The sequence below is a fragment of the Cebus imitator genome, unplaced genomic scaffold (genome assembly GCF_001604975.1).
Source record: "Cebus imitator isolate Cc_AM_T3 unplaced genomic scaffold, Cebus_imitator-1.0 Scaffold506, whole genome shotgun sequence".
Taxonomy (NCBI): Eukaryota; Metazoa; Chordata; class Mammalia; order Primates; family Cebidae; genus Cebus; species Cebus imitator.
In genome coordinates this window covers 559,995-584,604 of record NW_016107821.1, presented here as the reverse complement: position 1 = coordinate 584,604, position 24,610 = coordinate 559,995, and the positions used below count along the sequence as shown (strand labels likewise).

Here is a 24,610-nt window from a genome sequence, read left to right as displayed (position 1 = left end):
CAAGAAACAAAAAATAAAACCCACGTACAATCTATTAAAAAGGCTAAAAACAAGATTTGACTGAAGTTCTGAAGTTTTCAAATAAAAAAGAAAGGGTGTTTAAGCCTTAAATAAAAGTACAAACAAACAAATGAAATTTTTTTCCGTAGAAGTATTTCATGTAGTTTTCTATTTTTCTTCTGCCTCATCATGAGAAATACCAAAAAGTTTGGGCTTTCTAAGTTTAGGCAACAGAGTCCTAATCATGATGCAGAAGAGGGAAGAGTTTAATTCTAAGGGCATTTCCTATAGCAAACTATTTTCTGTTAAACTCTAGCACAGAGAGATGGAAGCTGAAAGCCAGTGACAATTTATCTAGGCACATTCTCTAAAAGTAATAATCCAGTGTCTGCCTGGCAGCCTAAACTTGTACAAAGGACAGGAAACAAAATGGACAATAAAGAAATGTGCACAGCTGATGAATTTTTGGTTCTTAGATGCAAAGGCTGAAATTTTCCAAAATTTAGCCAAAAGAATAAATGTTATATTTCAACAGTCGCCCTATGTTTTTTTAAACCACCAAGATGAGAGTTGCGAAAACTTAAATACTAATTTTTTTAAAGGAGCTCCTCCATCTACTAACTTATTCAACTTAAATCAGACATCAAATGTAAATGTTTCCAGACCAGCCCTTACACAGGACTATTGGATAACAAATTCGACCTTAAATTGTAGTCAAATACTGAAAGTAGTTAATTCTGACCTCAATTTCATTCTGCAACTTGCTAATGGAAAAAAGGGCGATTTATGCAAATATATTTATTGGCCGTAAAAATAAAAGATTAAAACATGGCATAAAGAAATCAAGTCAAAGTTCATAAATCCATTATTTTACTACAAGAGTATTACATGAATCAGTTCAATAAGATCTAGAGCTAATAATGGAAAGTTTAACTGATTCGAAGTTTCTAATTCAAATGCAAAAGTACATAATTTACTCCACATAAAATCCATAGTATAAAGAAAAATCATGGATTTCAGAACATAAGAGCACTAATTCTTGATTCAGATCAATTTATACTATCTGCTGACCAAATAGTATTTCTGCTTGATTATATAACAGCGTTAAAAAAAATTAAGACTCTCTCAGGAATAAACATGCATTTAGGTTTACAATGGCCATATAGAAGAAACCCTGGAAATTATCATAAAATCATTACTGTTTGACTTCTATAAATAATTTCAGTTTATGTTCTTAATTCAGTTGATTACCATTAATTCTGCAACTTCCACTAAAGAATCAGAGAAGAATCATAAACTATATATTAATAAAAAGAAAACAAGGAAACAAAATAATACTACTTACAGACTTCCTCTTCTGGGGAGACTCAGCTCCTTCTGCAAAAGAAAAAAAAAAACATATATAAGTGATGCTACATTAACCTTAGATTACTAGGATACCAATGGATAGCATAGAATGCATCATCCTTCATTATACTTGATTTGGCATTTCCTATGCTGAAAACATTTTAACATCATAATTTTATGCTGGATCCCTTCTTACACGGTTCTCTTTACACACTGTGTTTAAGGTACAAACACAGCTTACCTGAATTCCAGAGCAGCAAAACCATCAATCTTCCCAAAGCAACTACAGTAAAATACTGAGTTGAGTTACATGGCCCTACAATTGAGCATACAGAAACTTATCCAAACAGGATATAGATATAAGAACTATGAGACATTCTACAGGATTATAATTAAATGAAAGGTACAATGAAAAGGACAATGAAATCAGACTATTTGCCCTCAATAGAAATATATTCACGCAAAACATTATGCATCCCAAAGACTGTACTTTCTTATGATTCTTTAAATGATAATGGAAAAGATTTCCTTTTGGTATTATTTCTCAAAACATGCATTTATTCCTTGGGATATTTTAAAATAGCTTAATCAATTTCTAAAAGGTAATCAGACGACCACTACAATTATTAGAGTGCTTCATAGTTTTAAAAGGACATCCTCACACTTACCTCAATTTGAGATTCTTATCTACCTAATCATCAAGAGGCTGTGAAAAACCAAAAAATCACCCAAGAAAACAAGCCAACCAAAGAAATAACAAAAATAGATTCAGAAATACCTCTATCCACCAATAAAGTTTTCAAAGCTCAAGAATAAATACTTGCTGTCCATTATTAAAGAATAGGAAGCAATGAGTCATTTGGCTATTTAAACTCAAAATGAAGAGTACTATGACTGAATTTGGTTATTCATGTCCATAATTCTCATTTATTTTTCTGCCTTTCAGGTGGTTGAGCATTATCCTTTGAAAGGTATTTCCCCATCAGCTTCAAACTCACCTTTCCTGTCTCTGATTTGTAATGAATGTTTGTCATGGACAGCAGGCTCACCTATCACTTATCCACAGCGCATCTTACTCCAGCACAGCTTACAGAAAATGGCCTTGAGAGCATCAGACCAGAGAGGAGGAGAGCTCTGTGACTGCTGTTTTAAACACAGCAGGCCTTACTTATTAACCGGCAAATATATTTCCATACAGAGTTATAGTAATCATATAACTGTTCAACAGCAAGGAAAACAATCAGCAATTTTAGGAATGAAGTGTCCTCTTCTTTTTCCGAATAGCAAACATTTTCAAGGGCTCTAGGGTTCAGTGGTAAAGTGCTTTTTTGTTTTGTTGTTTTGCTTTGCTTTTTCCTTTAATCCTTGATTAGCTCCAAGAAATTATAGTGTTTGCTAAACTTGGCTCCCTGATTCTGAAACATAAATATACCTCCATTTACTAAAACCCCTAATGACAAGAGAAAAGTCTCTGCCCAAGACAGTCTTCCTTGGAAACTGAAACATAAATAGAAAACCAATGAGTAATTTTCTGTACAAGGATCTTTGGTTATGATAAGCACTGAGAAATCAGTGTTGTATTCAGGTTAAAGAAAAGAAAGAGAGAACTCCCTAGACATAACAGCTCACCAGACTTTATCTTTTATTTTATATTTTTTATTTACATTTAGGATGAGGTCTCATTACATTGCCCAAGCTGGTCTCAAACTCCCGGGTTCAAGCATTCTCCTGCCTCAGCGTCCTGAGTAGCTGAGATTACAGAGTACACCACTGTACGAGGCTCTGGCCATTTCTCCTGGAAAGGAATTGATACCACTGCAGACCAGAAGGCCTAGAGACCAAATGAATAATACTGCTCTGTCCAATAAGTTGATCGGACAGCTGCATAAAAGGTACCTGAGGTGTTATTAATAACAACAAAAATAATAAATCAGATATTCTTTCAACTATATATGCAAATAGATCACTCAGAAGATATAAGAGGAAAGGGGCCAAATGAATGACCCAAATAATTCCATCAGTCATATTCCACCAAATGACCCGAGCGTAAACTGGCTGCTTTGCTTTGAGAAAAAGCTGCTGAAACAGCAAGATAAGGGATAAAAACCAACTCTGTTTTTAATCAAAAGTCTTTCCAGTAGGTCTAGAATTATGAGTTCTAAACAAGAAGAAAGGTTACAGTGGGTAACCCGGCACTGCTGCTCCACGGGACGGCGGCCGAGATTCCAAGATGAGGAGCAAAGGACATTTAATAGGCCACAGTCAACTGACCTGAAGCTACCACGCTAACCAAGCTGAAGAAGCTAATCCACCTGATGGCTTGAATGTCAGGCTCAGGACTGGAAACTCAATTTGGTAGCAAATTGGAATCAGATGTGATGGTAATAAAGTGAGAGAAATGAATGTGCCGTGGCCAAGACCTTGTGAACAGTAGCTGCAAAAGTCTGCAAATACCAGGAGGGCTAAGCAATTGCAGCCTGAACAGGGAGCAGCTCCTGCCCTAACAGACGAGGGCCACATGCTGATAAATCTGCACCCGTCAGACGTAAACGAACAGCATCAAGGCATTTTATCGCCAAAGTCCCTGTGGTACTTTGTGTATGGGTCCTCATTTTATTTTCTTAATGTCAGGATAAGGTCACTAACACATACTTAGATAATTAGACGAGACGTGGTATTGGTCTGAGTCATAAACCTAAGCTTGTGCTTGACATATGTGGAGTGTGTGTTAAAAATTTACTGTCAGGTAAGAACTGGAGGAGGAAAGAAAAAGGGAAAAAAGGGAAACAACAGCAAGAAGTATCCACCTGAACTAGACAATATGCTAATTGTCACTGGATTAAAGAAATTCCTAAGATCAAACATTCTTAGACTTTCATTAATATTGATTACTCAAATGACATTTAACATTTTTAGAGTTGCTGTTTATTATTTGCTTGATATTGTATCCTTCCCCCACTGACTTTCTAGGGTTAACTAGCAAATATTTTCATTAAAAATAAAGATTAAATAAAATTAATCTTGTCTGAGAATCTTATTACTTTTGAGATCCTCAATTACCTGAGGATACCAAAAGGTCCCTCCAATCCAAGAAGAAAACTCAAGGAGAGTCCGAGAAGAAAGAGGGGTAAATGATTCTGCTCCTTTCTCCCAGCCATCCTTAGCTTCAAAAAGAGAAAGCAACTGTTTCATTCATGAAGATGGAGAGAAAACTGCAATGTTTTATATGTACAAGCAATTTCCACATGGTAATTTTAAAATTATTTACAAGGTTTAGTATTTAACAGCTATTCATAGACAAACAAAACAATATGGCTATACATGCTGCATGTGTTTAGAGAATCTCTGAACTCTTTTTAACTAAGGGTGAACTTATGATTTAAAATAGGACATTTACAGAAGTCCGAATAATGTATGCAGATATTCCCTTCTTCAAGAGGTAGAGCTTAATTATTCTCTCTTTGAGAGTGGCCTAGGAGCTAGTGGCTCACTTGCAAATAACAGAATACAGAAAGGGAACAATAGCAACATTATAGTGGGGAAACTCACAGATACCACCATAACTGAGGGATCAAGGCTAACATCATCAGTGGTAAGTCACGCTGACATCATGCTGTTATCCTCTGATATGATGGATGAGAAGTGGTATTCAAGATGTCCGCCTGTAAGAATACCACTTGATGCCTGTGGCATTCTCTCCAAAATCTATAACCCCAGTCTAATAGTGAAAAAGCCTCAGGCAAACCCAAATGGAGGGACCTTCTAAAAACATCTGATCAGTACTCCTTAAAGCTGTCAAGGTTGTGAAAGAACAAGAAAAAATTAAGCAACTGTCACAGACCGGAGAAGACTAAGGGTGGCTACATACAATGAAGAATCCTGAATGAATGAAGAATCCTGAATTGGATCCTCAGTCAGAAAAAAGACATTAGTGGAAAACTTCATGATATCTAAATACAGTTTGTAGTTTAGATAACAATGTACCAATGTTGTCTTGATTTCGACAAATGTATTAAGGTTACATATGATGTCAACATTATGAGAGACTGGGAAAAGGGTATACAGTAATTTTCTGAGCCATCTTATACATTTTCTATAAATTTAAAATTATTCCAAAATATTAAAGAAAGCATATCAAAAGGGGGAGACAGGGAGAAGGAAAGACTGGTGTGGGGCTGAAGAATAGAAGAAATGAACACATAAATATCTAAATATTCTAAGCTTACTTTAAGACAATATTTAATATCAAATTTTTAGGAAGCTCTAGAAATACTCTCAGTGAGAGAGATTCTGGCTAGGACCAGCAATGAAGATGGTAAGGAGTAGTCAGATTTAAGATATGTCTTCATAAGATTTACACACAAACTGGATGTGGAGCGTGAAAGAGAAAGCAAGGAGGAGTCATAGGTTTTCAGCCTGAGCAAATGGAGTTTGATGGGAAAACAGTTTAGCTTTGAAATGCTACATTCAAGACATCCAGCTGTAAGAATTCCAAGTAGAAGTTTTCAAACAGGCAATTATACAATTGAATCTGGGTGCAAGAAAAAGGTCAGGGTTGCAGGTTGATTTTGGAGTCATTATGACCTGAGATTCTATGTAAAGCCATGGGGCTGGATGAAACGGGAGAGACTCAATTTAAAAAGAAGAAGAAAGAAGAAGAAAGAAGAAAGAAGAAGAAAGAAAGAAGAAGAAGAAAGAAGAAGAAGAAGAAGAAGAAGAAGAAGAAGAAGAAGAAGAAGAAGAAGAAGAAGAAGAAGAAGAAATAATAATAATAAAGAAGAAGGAGGAAGAAGAAGAAAGAAGGAAGAAGAAGAAGGAGGAGGAGGAGGAAGAGGAGGAGGTGGTGGTGGTGAGAAGGAGGAGGGAGGAGGAGGAGGAGGAAGAAGAAGAAGAAGAAAGAAGAAAGAAGAAAGACACACCTGGTTACAAAGCTATGGGCGCTTCGCCTTTTAATATAAAGAGGAAGGGAAGATTGCGCTATATACTTTTAACTGACCTGTTGCTCTACCCAGCCGCTGGAGTTCTTGAAGTCAGTGGAAACTGAATGAGACTGACAAGTAAACAATCGATGTATGGACAGCTACTGGCGCTGCTAAAGGCAATAGGATGGTTGGGGAGACAAGGTCAGAAAGTAGGCAGGAACCAAAAAACTAAACCCAGAGAATATGACCACACCCAGGGAACAGCCCAGTTAGGACACCTCTGCAGCTGAACACTAAGTGGGAGCTCAGCCTCCAGGGAGAATTGCTAACTGCCCCCCATACCTTCACTTCATCTCTCCTAGCAGGTGTCCTGCGAGGGTTACACCTAGGTCTCTGCCCCAACTTCCAAGTGGGCATGAAAATGGAATATTGGCTCCCTTACTGGTGTAGTGGGAGGAAGGGCCAATTCTACCAAGATCCACACTCTGGGAGTTCCTCCAAAAAACAAAGAGAATTTGGAAGTTGAGCAACTTGCCTTCCACATCACCACTCCCAAACCCCACTCACAAGCAGAGTGGCAATATCCAGCACACACCATTCCCTCACCACTTTCCTGACACCAATGAATTTAAAGTGCATGTGCTTCCCCACCATTATCATTCTTTCATTAGTCATCGGTGGCCTCATCCTATAACTGAGTTACTACAAGAACTCTGCACTAACAATTAATTTAGGTAGAGAGTTCAAAGCAGCCAAGATGTGTAAGGCAGTATATCAGGTGCTTTTAGGGACATATGAGGAAAAACAAAATAAAACACATTTAAAAGGTAGTTGGAGCTACATAGACACACAAATATAAAACAAAAAGAGTTATTTCCAGGTGTAAGATTATGCAGTATTTCTTGAGTGTGCAAATGCTAACAGAGGAGAGAAAATAAAAGGGAATGAGATAATTCAGCTCGAGCAGTGGTTCTGAAGCCTGGCGACACATTAATGTCACCCAGGGAGTTATTACAAATACTAACGCCTGAGCCTCACCCCTAGAGATCTAGAGAGAGAGAGTGGTTTGCCTACATTGTTTATTAGAGGTTAGTACTTTTAAGTCCCCCTAAGCACTATTGGTTTGCATAAAACATTTGCCTTTGGATTGTTTTTTTCTTTAGGGAATATTAATTTTCTAGGCTGTCATTACAGAGGTAAAGTTTCAGGTTTTTAGCTATTTCCTTTGCAAGTGGGAAGCAGTGTGAGGCAAGTAACGGTACTCAAAATGGGGCTTTTACTATTTGACAAAGCATGAAATTAGCTGGTTGGGTGTACAGGTTCATCCAGGGATGGGATCTCCTAAGAAATGCTTTGGCTCCATTTTTCTGGTGTGCATTTCTGAGAGTCACTTGTGACGGCAGAAGTACAGGACAAAAAAGCTCATACCATAGAACCAGATCTTATACAAGACTTGGCTGTAAATCATCAGAAGGCAAAAATGGTCTACATTCTAACAACACTGAAAAATCCAGTAAGTTGCCCATAAATATATGTTTTTCTAAATGAACACTGAAGAGTAAAGCTAGAAAGCCAGAAGGGAGATCCCTATAGAAATGCCTGAACAGTCAAACTACCCAACCCGTAACATATCAGTAAAATCCTTGAGGGAAATGTGAGATGGATGAAGAATCCTAAACTATCTTTCTCCTTTCACAGATTTGATGTCATTTTCTTTTTGTATCTATAATCATAATGCATTTTCATATATTTATTTGTTCTAGTAAAGTTTAAAAAAATAAACTGGCTGGGCACAGTGGCTCACGCCTATAATCTCTCAGCACTTTGGGAGGCCAAGGCAAGTGGATCACTTGAGGTCAGGAATTCGAGACCAGTCTGGTCAACATGGTGAAACCCCTGTCTCTACTAAAACAAAACAAACAAAACAAAACAAAACAAAACAAAACATTTAAATTGACAGGGCGTGGTGATACACGCCTGTGGTCCCGCTACTAGGGAGGTTGAAGCAGGAGAATTGCTTGAATCCGACGGAAGTTGCAGTGAGGCTAGATGGCGCCACAGCACTCCAGCCTGAGCCTCTGTCTTAAAAAAAAAAAAAAAACTACCATCACCACCACCACCACCAAAATAAATCACTAAAGGCTACTACAAAATACTTGCTGGATTTATATACAAACTTTCTTTGATCAAAACCACAACACTCACTTTCTTTGAAAAAATTTAAAAAAAAAAGCTATCTTATTCCTTTCTTTCCAATTGTTTTTTTCTGCCATAAACCTAAATAAATAAGACTATGGTATCAGTTCGCATAAGCCCTTTATATAGACAAAGTCTCTGAGTCATGATATGAGTGTCTAGTGTGGTTTTGCAAGATTTTATCATGAACTGAGTCTATAAGCCTCATCACAAAATCAGCTGGCTGCCTGGATGGTAAACACAAGTCTTCCCATGGAAAGCCCAGAGGAGACTGGCAATTGACCAGAGTTGCAAAGCCGTAAGACAGTGGAATCAAATGAACCTATATCACCCAGTTCCAATGCTTTCCCTTATATTCCACCATGGGAATGCCAGAGAGTGGGAGAGAGTGGTGATGCGAGGGGCTGAAAGGAGTGGTTTCAGTAAACACACAAGCAGGGAGGGCTGGTGCTGCTAATAAAAGAGGGGATTCTTTCCCCTAACAAGGAAGAAAGGATCAGGTGAAAACAGGTACTTTTCAAAGATGAGCAAAGTAAAACTGAAGCAATTCACTTGAAGTTCTGTAATTTCAGTTAACTCAGAAGGCAAAAATCTTCTACCAAGGGCAAAGGCAAGGGCACATTTGGGGATTAAAGCAAACAAAATGGGTTTCCTTTATTCAATCACACACTTTTTAGTAAAGGTGGATATGGCTGGTGCTGTGCCAGACACTGGGGATAAAGGACTTTACTCAGTGTAAAATACAGTGTGAAAAGGCCTGGAATAGAGGTCTTTTCAAAGTATACAGTCATACAAAAGGGAGGAGGGTGATCAGTTTCTTTGAGGAGAGACAGGACTGTTCCTTCCTCAATGTTTGCGGTTATTCATGCTAACAAAATACAGTGGAACTGATACTACCCTCAACCTCAAGGATAAGCTTCAATTAAACTAATGACAAAACTCACTGCTTTGCTCAAAGTAATTGGTTTAAAGATGACATGTGACTCAACCTGGGCAAATAAGGTGCAAAATGATGTTTGCTCAGGGCTTCTGGGAAAGAACTTCCTCCCTTGTCTGAGAGAGCTAATAGGAAAGCCGCAGCATTAAACCTACGAAGCTAATGGCAGCCACAAAAACAGGCATCACAGATGTCAGGCAAGAAAGCCTGGTAGAAACTGGGTTTTGGGTGAAATCTCTGAAACAATACATCTACCCTTGTGTGTATCTCAACTTCCTGGAATATGAGCCAACCAGTTTAACTTGTGTTTTCTAGTCTTGGCAATTCAAAAATTCCTAAGTGACACGATACTTGAGCCCGGTCTTTCTTTTGCAATGTCTGGGAGTTAGCCAGGTAGCCTTGGGAGTAGGTGAGGAAGGGGAATTCCAGAAGAGAGAACAGATGTAGTCAGGTAGGGTGGAGTGAAACAACACAATCCGAGGAAAAAGCATGGCTGGAACAGAGAGCAGGAAGGAAAAATCAGCAGGACAGGAGTATGGAGGCAGGGACAGGGTCACATCAGAGAAGGGTTTGGGAAGTGGCTGCCTTTATCTTATAAGCAATGGGGAACTCATGGAACTTTCTTTTCTTTGAAACAGAGTCTCGCTGTGTCGCCAGGTGCCAGGCTGGAGTGCAGTGGTGCGATCTCGGCTCACTGCAACCTCCGCCTCCTGGGTTCAAGCGATTCTCCTGCCTCAGTCTCCTGAGTAGCTAGGACTACAGGCACGTTGCATCATGCCCAGCTAATTTTTGTGTTTTTAGTAGAGACGGGGTTTTACCGTGTTGGCCAGGATGGTCTCAATCTCTTGACCTTGTGATCCGCCCGCCTCGGCCTCCCAAAGTGCTGGGATTACAGGCGTGAGCCACCATGCCCAGCCTCATGGAACATTTTAAAGGGGAGAATAGGATGCACTAATCAACATGTTAAAAAAGATCACTCTGGCATTAGGGTGTCACATGGCTCTGGGAGGGCAACATGGGAAAGATGTTAGGAGACTTCTTTAATTCTCCAGGAAGCATGGCTGAGGGCCAGGAACTAGGAAGATGCAGTGAGGAGGAGGAGGAGGGGCAGAGTCAAGAGAGAAATGTGTATACAGGATCCACAGGAGTTGAGAGGAAATGCTTAACTTCTTGGCTGGTTTAGAACAGCTGTAGTGGAGCTCAGGACAGGGTACCATCCAGAGATGAGTAAAAACGACTGTCCAAAAGCACAGAGGGCCTTTCAGAAGTTAAATGTAATGAAAATCTGAAAGTGGATGAAGTTGGCAAAACCATTTAAGTTACACCAGCGTGTCCCTGATGAGCAGGAATATAAGACAAAGTGCAGGGTAAAATCCCAGATTTTGCTTAGATGAAAAGCTAAACATCATTCATAACAACCACTTTTTCCACTTTAAATTTTTTACATAAATAGTAGGAACTGTCTGTCTTTACTAAGCTCATCTACTTTCACTAGCTTAATAGCGGCATCTCACATTTTCTGCATGGTGACATACATTATCTTATTTAAGCTTTACTATTATTCTCATTTTACAGATGAGAGAACTGAGGCACAGACAGGCTAAGTAACTCACGCAAGGTCATAGGGCTGGTAAAAGGCTTAGCTTGTCTTTGAATCCACATCCGCCCAAGCCCAGAGTATGTTAATTATTTTTCATCACCAAGTAATGGACTTGATACCTTTGCACCACAGACCCCTCGTGTAGACTATCAAGCTTCATTCACAGTTGGTAACACACTATCAATTAATCTTAGGAGAGTCATAACACAGATCTTGGCAACTCTTTCTAAACAAATTTCACACTTATTTTTATAGACTCTGATTTTATTTGAAGCAAAGCCCTGTGAATATGATACTTTTAACACAGACCTTTTAAAGCAGAAGAAGCGTAACAAGTCAAATAATCAGCTAATGTCAAGTAAATGGACAAATAAAACAAGCTTCCTTTCTAGCCAATTTCTATGGGTTTTGATGCTTCCTAACATGTTATACACTTGATGTCAAAAATTCAAGCTTGAGAATAAGACATTTGTATACATATTGTCTTCCAAGTCAGTATGACCTAAGGGAAATCTGTCTCCTAAGTCAAAGTTGACATGCTTCGCTGCAGGGTTTTGCTGAGTAAAAACCAGCACTTATATGAAAAGCAGCTCTAGTTTATTGTTTATTATATACTAAGTAAAGTACATTTATTATATCAAGGTTAATAGCTTCCAGCCCACAGTCATATTATATTTTGCGGGTTGACTTTGTTCTCAAAGAACAAAAGAACTGTCTCTTTCAAGCAAAAGTTTCTGCGTCACTTTAAAAATTAAACAAACTAGTTTTGATCAAATTAGAGAAGGCGCAGTGCTTCATAACAAAAGAAGCTAAAACAGAAAACACATATTAGATCAACTGGACTCAAAGCTTGCAACAATCCTTATTTAAGTCAATTGTATGTTTCATAGTGATTAAACAAATAGGATCAGGATTCAGACATACCCATATTCTAATCCAAGACAATGCTAAAAAGCATCCTTCACAAACTTTTAACTTCCCAAAGATTTAACTTCCAAAATTACAAAATGAAGATAAAATAGCTTGTCTTACATGGTTTTGAGAAGGTTAATGCTAACACATGTCCTACATATGGCACAGTTCCTAAACATACGCACCCTTTGATGTCAGCTATGACTATTTAAGCGTACTACTTGAATTAGAAGAAGGAATGTAGGGCACAACTACAGAGCTATGGTAAAGAGACAGCATGGACTCAATAAAGAGCAAGGGTGTGTGACCTGCACATCTTCTTCACTTCTAAATACTGAACCTGGGCGCAGGGCTGTGAATACATTGAAGATTTGAAGCAAATTAGGCTTCAGTGAAATCACACACCCTGTTATTAACCAGTAGGAAAATTACTCTAGAAGAAGGAGATCAAACACCAATGCTAGATATTTAGAATTTTAATTGCGTTTAAGATAGTGTACATTTAGAGGTCCTTCAGGATCTCTATAAAATTAAAGTCATGGTGGATAACTTTTGTGATTTCCTTTTTTCCTTAGCAAGATTTATGAAGGCTCTTGATAAATATGCGTATCAGCCCTGCCACTTAACTATGTTTCTTGTTAGCTGGGAAAGCCTGTGACCTACAGTGAGCTTAGATAAAAAGGCAACACCGCACAGCTGTGCCCCACAAGGCTCCACAATTTTTTCAGTTCTTCCATCCATTACCAGCAAATTACAGTAAATTCAAAATATTGATCTGCACAACCCTATATGGGAAGAAAGTTACCATTGACTTTTATTGCTTATTGTTGGGTCCAATTCCCTAGAATCAATAAAAGCTACAATGTTCATAAGCTTCTAAAAAGCTAGTTAATATAGTGGATATGAGACACCTTTTAGAATCACTATAAGTCTATAGTATTCTTCAACAGAACAGTGGCGAACATCTTCAATGTTCAAAAGCTTTATTTGATTTTAGAGTCTTCTCATTACCAAGGAAAGCCCTGGAAAAGAAGTGAATATCAATGATGGGGAAGAAAAACTCAACAACTAGAAAGAACCCTGCCTAACAGATTTCTACTTTCACTTTTCAGTTCACTTGCATTTCCACACCAACCCCACTGTCCAGTCCACAGTCAATCATTAAGAGTTGTGATCATTTTTCAAAAGCTGTATCTCACATGGATTTACGATGAGTTTTCTTGACAGGGCTTTCCAAGACACATCAAGGGATCAGTTTGCTTATAAACTTACATTTCAACTGCCCCTAATTTGAAGAATCAATATCCTTTTACGAACCAACTTTTAAAAATCAGATAATAATTCATGTGTTCTATTAAAAGTACAGACAACCTTAATACAAAAAGAAAAAGGCTTTTTATAGAACCAGGAAACAGAATGGGATGAGACTACTTGATCAGTGATAGTGAATTTACTCTGCTGAGATTAATCATTTTTATTTACTACAGACACCTTGTGGTTTATCTAGCAGTCCCTATTCTGAAAGCCTACTTTAGTGTAGAAATTTACTGGCAAATCAGCTCAAGGGACCTCTTGAAGTGCTATATGAAGCTAATACCCATAAGTCTACTTCTGGCCATTCCTCTCCATCTAAATGCAAAAACGACACATAAAATGTACATATAAAATGTATGAGCACGATGGAAGATTAATGACACACATATTCAAATAATCAATAATGTAAACTTAAGCCTCTAATGGTACTGAAATTTATTGTAAAGAGGTCACAGAATAAACAATTAGCTTACAGGAGGTATATATCACTTAATAAGTAATAGATACTATACTTACAGGGTATAGTAACCGCCATTTTGTTAAAAGTATTTTCTCCAATGTACTATTTTAAATGATATCATCTGGAAGTATGCTGGAATTGAGGACTTCAAGAATGAAGACGATGGGTTAAGGTAGAAACCTAGAATCCCCCAATTTCCTATTTCACACACTCCCCTCCGCATCACCAGTATGAAAACTAGTGCAGCTGTGGTTGCCATTGCAATGTTAAAAATCAACTTTGTTCTTGAAAGGCACATTTTCTTATATAGGATTACAGGTAAGCCTCACCACTATCCAGCAACTGTAGAAAGAATGTTCAGTATTTTTTCAGATGGAGAAATTGAGTATTAGGAAAGTTATGTCATGATTTGTCCAAGGTCAGGGTCCTCACATTAAGAATAAGGACCAAAGACAAAAGTAGCCAGGGTCCCTGATGATGCTGTTTCCATTCTGCACCAGCCCTGGGCATTCTACCAACATACATTTTTATAGGAGAAAAATAAGTCCCTGTTTATTTAAGCTACTATTAGTTGGGTTTTCCGTTACCTGCAGCTAAGTACATTCCTAGCTGATACTAGTACTAAATAAACTTTGCAAATTAGCTTTGAAACAGTGTATTCAAATGTACACCAGATATCAACACAAGCCTAGTATCATAAAAGCTGGTGCATGTTACCCAAAAAAAATGAACAAATGTTCTTAAATTAGGATTAGGTTCTATGAGAAACAAAAGCCTTGAAAACATTGATTACAGATCTGTCAAGTTGTTTCCTTTTTCCAAAATATATTTGGGAGGACTGCACAGTGTGTGTTAGTGACTTTGAAGTTAACCAAAGAGGGTCCAAGCTTAATGGCATCACATCTGTGACAGTTAATTAGCAGAAAATATTTCAGTGCAGTGAGGTTTTGCTTTTTTTTTTTTTTTTTTTTTTTCAAAGCATCAAAAGCAATAAAAGGCTCTGGCGTTTTAATTGCTTCTTCCTAAAGACTGAATTTTGTTCTCACTACCAAGACAGAATCTGTCTCTCAAAGTCAAAATGATCCCCTGTGGTTTTCTGGGATCACAAAGACTATACAACTGAGCGGACACTTATTTTTGAGACTTAAGAAAATGTTCATAAGTTGGCCTCTTATTTTTGTTAACCAAAAAAATAAAGTCATTTCTAAGCAAGAAGATCCTACTCTAATTATACGTGAATGCAGTCATCTGTAATGTATGAATGAATTTAGGTGGTTTTCACTTTAATTTCTATTATACTAACTAGGTTCTTCCTTTGAAAAATAAAAAGTATACTAGATCGTATTGGATTGGCATGCTTACTGAATTACACAGAAGGTGTGTTTTTTTTTAACACATAATTACACTGGATTGCCTTGGAAACATGAAACTCATAGTTGATTCTGGACTCACTTTCTTCAGAATAAAAGTTTAAACACACACACAGCAACAATAAAAACTGATGATATCATAAAATAGTATGAACAAAGAGGGTGGAAAGAATCAACATTAAAACAAATGAACTTTGAACAATATAAACTTTTAGGCAGCCTAAACTATCATTTGAAGTTACACTATTTGGACAAGTTGATGAATTTGCACTAATACTTGTAAATGGTCCTGTCACTTTAAATGCTAGTTTAAAAAAGAAAAGTAAACAATTATACAAATAGAATTGTATATCAATCAGAAAAAAATAGCAGCTAGAGTAAAAGAGACTCTTGAAGAATTATGCCTCTTTTAAAGAAAGAATCTAAAAACAAAAGTCCTATATGCTAATTGAATTAAGTGGCTGACTCGCCCCTACTTTGGACTACCAGGGTGAAAATATTGAGGTAGCAGAGCTTCAGGACATGGCCTGGCAGAGTGGCTTAGAAGTCTGGCTTGGGAGTCTGCATGACAAAGTGAGTGCCAGCCGCATCTTTCCATATGGCCTTGGGTAAACTACCTACCCTCTCTGTGGCTTTCTTGCGTGGCTGGATATTGTAGATTTGAGAGGACATAGAGTTGTTGGGAGGACTAAATAAAATAATACATGTAAAGTACCTAGAAAAGTAACTGGCACACACTGAGCAGCCTAATATTAGATTATTATTCTATCTTAGATATTCATGCACAAATCTGACATAGCAACCCCAGGCTTTTGCAATTTGGAAGTATAAATGATTCATCTACATAATAGGTAGTTATGCTGATATATCTTCAGTACATCGAAGGACAGATGAAAACTAGCAATAAATTTAAATACTCTCTAATCCTACTACTGAAAACTTGGAGAATCTATTCTTGAATTTATTATTGATACTCTCAGGTGCTTTCCAAATGAACTCTGCTACTTCGAAACTAACACAAAATGGATTACCTGGTCAATTGTAATCACCATTTATCAAGCATGAAGTCCATTTCTTAATGAAACACAAACTTCTTAAAAAGCTGGATTCCATTTTTATCCACCCACACACTAAATATATTGGCATATGTTCCCAGCATTCCATATCTGTATATTTTAAGCAAACCCTTTTTATCTTGAGAAGCTTTCATTACAAGAGAAAAAGTATTTCTTGCTGTGACCAGGAACAATACTCTAGACTCTGCATTTTGTATTTTTCTCAGTCTACCTTTCATCAATAAATAACAGTGTTGCTTTAACAAAAAAGTGTGGAAAATTCTGATTGAATTTTCCACTTCAAAGTACAGAAAATCATTTCATCTAACATGCTGTGTTAGAAAATCTATGCTCCATTCTGACCTCCTGTTGCAGTCTATTTCAAGTATTGGTGATGCACCGTATCACACTGCATGGCTGGTGAAGTAGAGTAAACATATTGACTGAGAAATGTTTTGAAAACCCCCTATTCCACATAGATCCCAGCTACTGTCAAAAATCACAAAAATGTTTGCATTCTGTCTGTGCAAGAGCATGACAGAGCTCTAGGAGAAATTCCCACAATAAATAAATCCAGCTACTTGCATAACACTCCATCAAAACAGGACTGTGCAGGGCTTACTGCTAGGGAAAGGAGGAGCAAGATTCAGCCCAAATAATATGCTCAGAGGTATATGGGAGAAGACGTTATTAACTGTGCCCTTCCTTTAACCTATTTGCAAGGTTAAAATAAAATTTAGCAGAAGAGATTACCACCACTAGTGAGAAGGCACAACTCTGCCGGCGGCCAAGGAACACACAGAAGGAAAAGTAATATATTGATTGACCTTTCCTTCCAATTGCAGGCTAGGCAGCTAGCTGTCTTTTTTCATTTGGGGGGATATGACAGCTGACCTAGCTTATTTTCCTGGACTAGCAAACTAGGACAGTCCTTGGACAAGTCAGGCAGGCGAGACCAGGATACCCCCATAGTGGCAGAGCATTTCAACATTAACACTTAGAATAAGGAGACCCTAAGCAATCAGGCTATAACCAAACAGGCTTCTGGGTTAGAGCTCTTCCTTCCTCCAAATGCAAGCTTCCTGGGTCCTTCTCAGGAAACAGCGGAGAAGATGTTTTCCAGGTATACAGAATGACAGTCCAATATGAATTATTCATACTCTCCAAAATAAAGACCAACAGAGTCCATTTAACTCAACATTTCCCCAAAGAGTGTTCTGCACTTTGTTAATGGTTTTGACAAGAAAAACTTTTTTTTTTTTTTTTTTTTTTTTTTTTTTTTTTGAGACGGAGTTTCACTCATGTTACCCAGGCTGGAGTGCAATGGCACGATCTCGGCTCACCGCAACCTCCGCCTCCTGGGTTCAGGCAATTCTCCTGCCTCAGCCTCCTGAGTAGCTGGGATTACAGGCACGCACCACCATGCCCAGCTAATTTTTTGTATTTTTAGTAGAGACGGGGTTTCACCATGTTGACCAGGATGGTCTCGATCTCTTGACCTCGTGATCCACCCGCCTCGGCCTCCCAAAGTGCTGGGATTACAGGCTTGAGCCACCGCGCCCGGCCAGACAAGAAAAACTTAAGGTTCCTCTGCTAAAAGGTTCTGTATTCAAATAAGTTTGAGAAACACCTAATTAAATATAGCTTAGAAGATTTACTTATTTTAAGATTTTCCCAAGACTTTCTACAATCATTAGCATTTTATTTTCTAAGAGCAAGGAACATAATCTCTGGTTCTACCCAAATTTAATATGAAACACTTAGGGTGTGCTTCTGAAAGAATATACTTTGGGAAATGGAGGTTTAAATGAGCCCACTTTTAGTGCAATCGTGGAATGACCATACCCAAAATGGACCCTAAGTTATTGCTACACCATATATCAGTTACGGTACTTAGTAACTTAGCATTTCACTCGTGAATTGTGCTATGACGAAAGAGGCAGGTGGCTTATGCTGTAATTCCATCAAGTGTCCCCTTGTACACTTGCAAGATTGCAGCAACTAATCAAGCTTTTAGTCTTGTTTCTGAACAAATCCCTTGTGTACTACAGTGATCAAATCTCTAAAGAAATAAACATAAGGCATAAAAATACATGACTACCATTCCATTGGTAGGCCTGCAGTTCATAAGAAAGATAAACCCAGCAAGTAAGGAGTGTTACCATGTCCACGTGTTTATAACAGTGACAGAACACCACACTGTGTCCTATTAACCAATGGCCCAGGCTTATCTTTGTTCTCTTTTCCCTATTGGCAAATTTCCTTGTCTCCTTGAACCAATTTCCTGTTTCTGAGATTTCCACATGGATATAAACAATCACAAGAGACCACTGCTCACAACATGAGTGAAGATACAAAGAAAAGCTAGAAGTGAGAAGTAGGTTTTCAGTTTGGGTGATTCCTTCTTACCCCATCCACGGCAGACTGCTCCTCCTCCTGCCAATCTACCAGGGGTGAGAGAAACCACGGGCCGCTTCTTTCCTTTGAAGAGTTTGCCAATTTCTGGAATTACTTTTTCAATGTTTATTTATGTCCTTAGCATTTTTTTAATGATTTTTGAAACTATGATTTTTTTTTTTAACTTGCCCAGCTTATTTTGACTATTAGAGTGAAGCAATGGTCCCTGGTCATAGCCTACCTCCTAAGTGGAAGAGGAAATCTCAGAAATAGGAGTTTTTTTCTTCTTCTCGTATCTATACTTTTTCAAGTAGGTGCCAAACATTTTAAATATTGGTAGAAACTAATGCTGAGGTAAATATTACTTAGCTTCAGAAAAAGGTATGCCTCTTCTGCATCATACACTGGAGCAGGGTGCTGAGTCATTCTGCTCCCTGTCTGAGCTAGGTCTGGGTATTGTTATGACCCATGGTCAAGAGAAGACACACAGATACAGAGACAGTCAAGCTACTGGTGTTATCGGACAGACTAAAAAGTAATTATGCTAAAGGATACAGCGGCAAATGTATGTCAACATAGACAGAGGTGTGGGAAATTTTAGCAGAGAGATTGAATTATAAAAAGAAAAAAGAAAAATCTAGCCTGAATAATATATTAGAATGAAATGGGCTTACTAACTGGGGGAGTAAAGCAAAATAAACAATCAGCAAAGTTAAGTCAAAATAATAGAAATTATCCTAAATGAATTGCCAAGAGAAAAAAGTAAAAACAAGACAAAAATAAAAGAATGCCTAAGTGGGCACTGTGTGGGGCAGATGTGTGTGAGATCTGTGGGACAATATTAAACTTCCTAGTAAAGCTATTAATGGAGTCCCAAGAGAGGAGAGAAAGTGGTCTAAAAAATATATTTAAGTAGATAATTTCCATGGACGTCCCAAAATTTGATGAAAATCATTAATCCACATACCCTAAAGGCTCAGCAAATCCTAGGCAGAATAAATTCAAGGAAAAGCATAAATTCATGGGCACATCATAGTCAAATCTTTTTCAGGCAGGAAATAGATACATGTGTGTGAGATAATGAAAAGGGAGTATCTATAAAATAAAATTTAAAGATCCCAAAACACAATAATCTGAAAAATCTTAAAACAGGTAACAGAGTTATCAAGATACTGAAACCAGTTACAAAAATAGAGGCATCATCGGCCTCCAAGCACTGGCCAGCAAAGTCTGTGCCAGGTTTCTCTTCTCAAGCACTGCTAGGGAACACACTCCTTCCAGAATCCACAGAAGCAAGACAAAACTTGATAAAACTTGCCTAGTTAAATGCTTAAATTAATTTTTTTAAAGAGTTGCTCATTACGTTTTGACTTGTTTTTCTTTTTGTCTGACGGGTAAGGGGACTTAGGGGCAAATAAAACACAGAAGTCCCTAAAATTCTTCATAATAGTTCTTCGTAAATAGAAGCCAAATTGAATAACTTATACTTAAGCTCATCTGTGATCTTTTCACCTTCAAATTTAAAATATTTCCTACACCCTTTCTCCAAACAAGTTGCTAATCCCATCTTGGCAAATTTCCTGTTACACAAGTCTTTGGCAAGCACAGCTCTGATGACTGGGAAAAGTCAACAAGTTGTAATTCACCAGTTTTTTAAAGTCCTTAAAAATACAAATCCCCATAAGGAGAGGTGGGACTGTAACAATTCATCTATGAATCTTCAACTTTTGCCAGCTGCAGAAAAGAAGAAAGATAACTGCATTCCTGTGTTACGAAAGAGAAATGGACTAAATACAATTTTCCTCCCAGATGTTTTTGGTCACGGTATTCAAGTGGACTTAACACAGAAATTCCAGCAATTGAAATCTTTTTTTTTTGTTTTGAGATGGAGTTTCACTCTTGTTACCCAGGCTGGAGTGCAATGGCGCGATCTCGGCTCACCGCAACCTCCGCCTCCTGGGTTCAGGCAATTCTCCTGCTTCAACCTCCTCAATAGCTTACAGGCACGCGCCACCATGCCCAGCTAATGTTTTGTATTTTTAGTAGAGACGGGGTTTCACCATGTTGACCAGGATGGTCTNGCCACCATGCCCAGCTAATGTTTTGTATTTTTAGTAGAGACGGGGTTTCACCATGTTGACCAGGATGGTCTTGATCTCTTGACCTCGTGATCCACCCGCCTCGGCCTCCCAAAGTGCTGCGATTACAGGCTTCAGCCACCGTGCCCGGCCAAGCAATTGAAATCTTAAGAACCATAGTGAGTATGATATTTACATGTATTCTTTATTTTACCCATGTTCTCAAAATCCCATCCTTTCCTTAAAAACAGAAAAATCAAAACAGCTGCCATTTTGCTTGATAATAAATTAGAATGTTAGGAAGCAATATCATGAAAAATATGATTTTGAAAACAAAAACAAAACTTCAAAACAATAGGAAATTCAAAATAAAAATCTGAAATTTGCTACAAAGAGGATCTTCTAGGGGCTGGTGATGCTGTTTTGTTTTCGATCTTGGTGTTGATTACATGAGTATAGTCAATTTGTGAAAGTTCAGTGATACTTGCACTTTTCCAGATATATGTTACTCTTACAACAGAAAGAAAAACAGTGCTCAAGATCTACGGGATATCAAACTTAAAATATCTATACTTTTGAAACACTTTAAGAAAAATCTTAATAGCCATAGTGAGTATGATCTTTAATAAAAAGAAACACTTTTTGAAACACTTTAATAAAAGATGTTTTAAAAAATGATTAGGGAATGATTCTTCAAAAGGCAGCTGGCCATATTCGCCTTCCGGTCTAACTACTAAGTCTCAATCACTTAGCACAGTGCCTGGCCAAAAAGTGAATGCTCAGTATATATTACATTAGTGGAACTGAGTTTCAAAGATATTTTTTATCTTTGGTATTTTTCGTGCTTTAATACTGTGTTTCTATCATACCTTATACATAGCATCATGGAAAATAAGTGGAATCCAGTCTCCTTAGAATTACAGGTATTGATCAACTTACGACCTATGCAACTTACGACCATCCGACTTTACGACCACAATCGCTAGCCACGACTGCTCCGCGTCTGGCCCCAAACGTTGCCCAGCCGAGCGTACGACAGTGTGGACCAGCTTCCGGCAGCACTACCATCTCCGCGTACATATAGCCTACTCAACTTACGACCAAATCGTGTTACGACCGGTCTGTCGGAACCAATCGTGGTCGTAAGTCAAGCACTAGCTGTACTTGTACGGGTCCGAGTAAAGAGATGTCAGGCTGAAAACAAACCGGGTAAGCGCTATAGTCTTCCACTGCTCCTTCTCTTTTTATTGCAATAAACTTTAGAGGATGATTAATGTCCTTAAGTGGTCCATTGTTAAGGAGAAGCTAGGCAATTCAGGAGGAATCCAGTAGAGGTTAGAAGTGATCAGGGAAGTTTAGAAGGTGGCTCAGAATGAAAAGAAGAAACCCTGGGTCAAAAGCTCTAGGTATTTTTATGTTTAAAAAAAAACCCACTTTTTTTTTGATGGTTAACATATTACCATGGTCTACAAAGTATAGAGAAGCATTTAGTTTTTACAAAACTCCTTTCCACCTAGTCCCCCATTTACCCAGTTCCCATATTACTCTCCCAGAGAGAGCCAGTATAAGTTTTGTATGAACTTGTCCAGAATTTATGAGCAAAATGAGCAAATATGTAATATCTGATTACATAAGCTAATGAGTACATATTGTTATTCCTCTCCTACTTTTACAGAAAATGAAACATATTAAGCCTACTATTTGGCCCTTTGATTTTTCCCTCTGATCAGGAGATCCTTTGATAGCAGTGCAAAGCCTTCAGTCTTTTATATAGCTGAATGATATTCCACAGCATGAATGAAACACAATTTGTTTGTCCACTTAACTACTAAAATGTTTGGGTTATTTCCAATCTTTTGCTGGTAAAAAGTATGCAATAATAAATAATATTTTTCAGGATTCATTCAGCATGTACCCTGGTCTATCTGATGGCTTTACTCCCCAAAGAAGAACTGTTGGGTGAAAAGGTACATGTATTTTGATTAACATTGCCAATTTGCCCTCTGCAGAAGTTGTTCTAACCTATACTCCCACCAGGATTATAAGTAAGAAAGCTATTTCCCAGACCAGTGGCTCATCCCTGTAATCCCAGGACTTTGGGAGGCTGAGGCTGGTGGATCGATTCAGCCCAGGAGTTTGAGACCAGCCTGGGCAGCATGGTGAAATTCCCTTTCTACAAAAAATACAAAAATTAGCTGGGCATGATGACATTCGCCAGTCATCCTAGCTACTCAGGAGACTGAGGTGGGAGGATCACCTGAGCCTGGGGAGGTGGAGGCTACAGTGAGCCATGAGTGATGGTACCACTGCACTCTGGCTTTGGTGACAGAGTGAGACTTTGTCTCAAAAAACAAAACAAACAAAGAAAGTAAGCTATTTTCCCATAAAGTATATCTAGGAAATACTTTTAGTTTTAGATTCAGTTTTAGAAACTGGAAATACTCCCAGTTTTAGATTTTTGCCAATCCAATAGGTAAAATAAACACACACACTCCCCTCAGTACAATTTTTAATTTGTACTTTTCTTATAAAAGCAGTTGAAAATAATTTCCTATGCAAATGAGCCATTTATTCATATTTGCATTTTTGTAAACTGTCCATTTGTTTCCCTTGCCTATTTTTCAATAAAATTGTTGGGGTCTGGAGTTCTTGTTAAAGCCAACAGAGACAAAAAAAAATCCTTGTAACTTGGGCTAGGAACCTTAAGGAGAATGAACACTGTTTCGTCAGCTTTGCAGTTTTACCTAGGAGCCACGGGCCAGAGAGTGGTATCTAGGCCAAAAGAGTTCTCTCACATTTAGATAAAATGAACATCACCATTACTTGAGGCTAAAAAAGAAAAACAGAAGGTATAATGGTTGCCTTCCTCTTGAACCCTGAGAAATCCTGCATTGCCCAGCACAGTCCATACCCCAGGAAAGAGGCCCAGCCCTTCCTAAATGTTGGTGGCAAGAACTAGGCTATGATGGTAAAGTACAGAGATCAACTGGTCTGAATCCTGGCTTCACCTTTTACTAGCTCTGGGATCTTGTGTGAGTTATTTAACCTCACTGCCCAAAGGTTCTGAATTGGTGTATACAAATTTGCCAGGTAGGTAGAAGACGTGTTAACAGTAGCCCCAAAATGCAACATGACATTTTTTTCTGGACATAAAGAGAGAGAACTGACCATTTGAAATATGGAAAAACATTATCCTTTTAGTGTGATGCACGTTGTCATAGCTTTGTCCTGCAAACTGGCAAATGTGGCCCACAGGAATTGACATTGAACATCTAAGACAGTTGTCCCACAGAGTTAAACAATGACCACGAGAGAAGAAAATTCATTTATCTGGCCACTGCAAGGGGTTCCTTATGATTCAAATCATCAGAGGTATTTATCTATTTATTTATGTCTAACTAATGCTTGCAGCTCAAACTGTCTTATCCTTTGGTAACAGGAGGCTGCCTTTAAATTCATTGAGAGATTTTTCTGCTTTCCTTCATGAGTCATCCATGCCTCCTGGCCAGTCATAAGAGAAGCAACTAACTGTAGTAAAAAATCAATGAAAAGGTAGAGGCTTTTTCTATGCCTTAGGAATGCCTGATACATCTAGCAATTTCAGAACGTTTTACATTTCTATTGTTTTTGCTTTTAAAGGCTTATGTTTTCATGATGTTGTTTTCCAGCATCATAATTTAGTGTCTAGTACAAATGACAGAAGTTTTTGTTTTCTTTAGTTTTTCAGTGTTATCCATCTTGTTCTGTGTTGCTTGATTTGTGTTGCTTGATCTTGCTCGGTTTGTGGAAATTCATGAAGCCGTATACTAATGAGTCTATATTATATTTCAATAGAAAGTTTTATATACATATGCACACATTGAAAGAAAATGGTCAGCCTTCACAAAGAGGAAGCAGTTGCAAATGCCAGGCCCGTGACAGCGGTACCATCTGTGGAAGCCATTTTTACCTCTCATCTCCACTTTAGTTATGTCCATCAGGAGTCAGCAAGGCTTGCTGGTTAAAAACAGGGACTCAAAGAC

General features: G+C 38.0%; 1 protein-coding gene across 4 annotated transcripts in view; it reads right to left on the bottom strand.

Moving 5' to 3' along the window:
• The window catches only part of LOC108292769 (microtubule-associated serine/threonine-protein kinase 4), a 347,164-nt gene that overhangs the window by 273,843 nt on the left and 48,711 nt on the right, over positions 1-24,610 (bottom strand). For all 4 annotated transcript variants that reach the window (XM_037733236.1, XM_037733235.1, XM_017513848.2 and 1 more), the window contains exon 2: positions 1,346-1,377. In XM_037733236.1, coding sequence (XP_037589164.1) covers positions 1,346-1,377 — 32 coding nt within the window. The remainder of the gene's footprint in view (positions 1-1,345; positions 1,378-24,610) is intronic.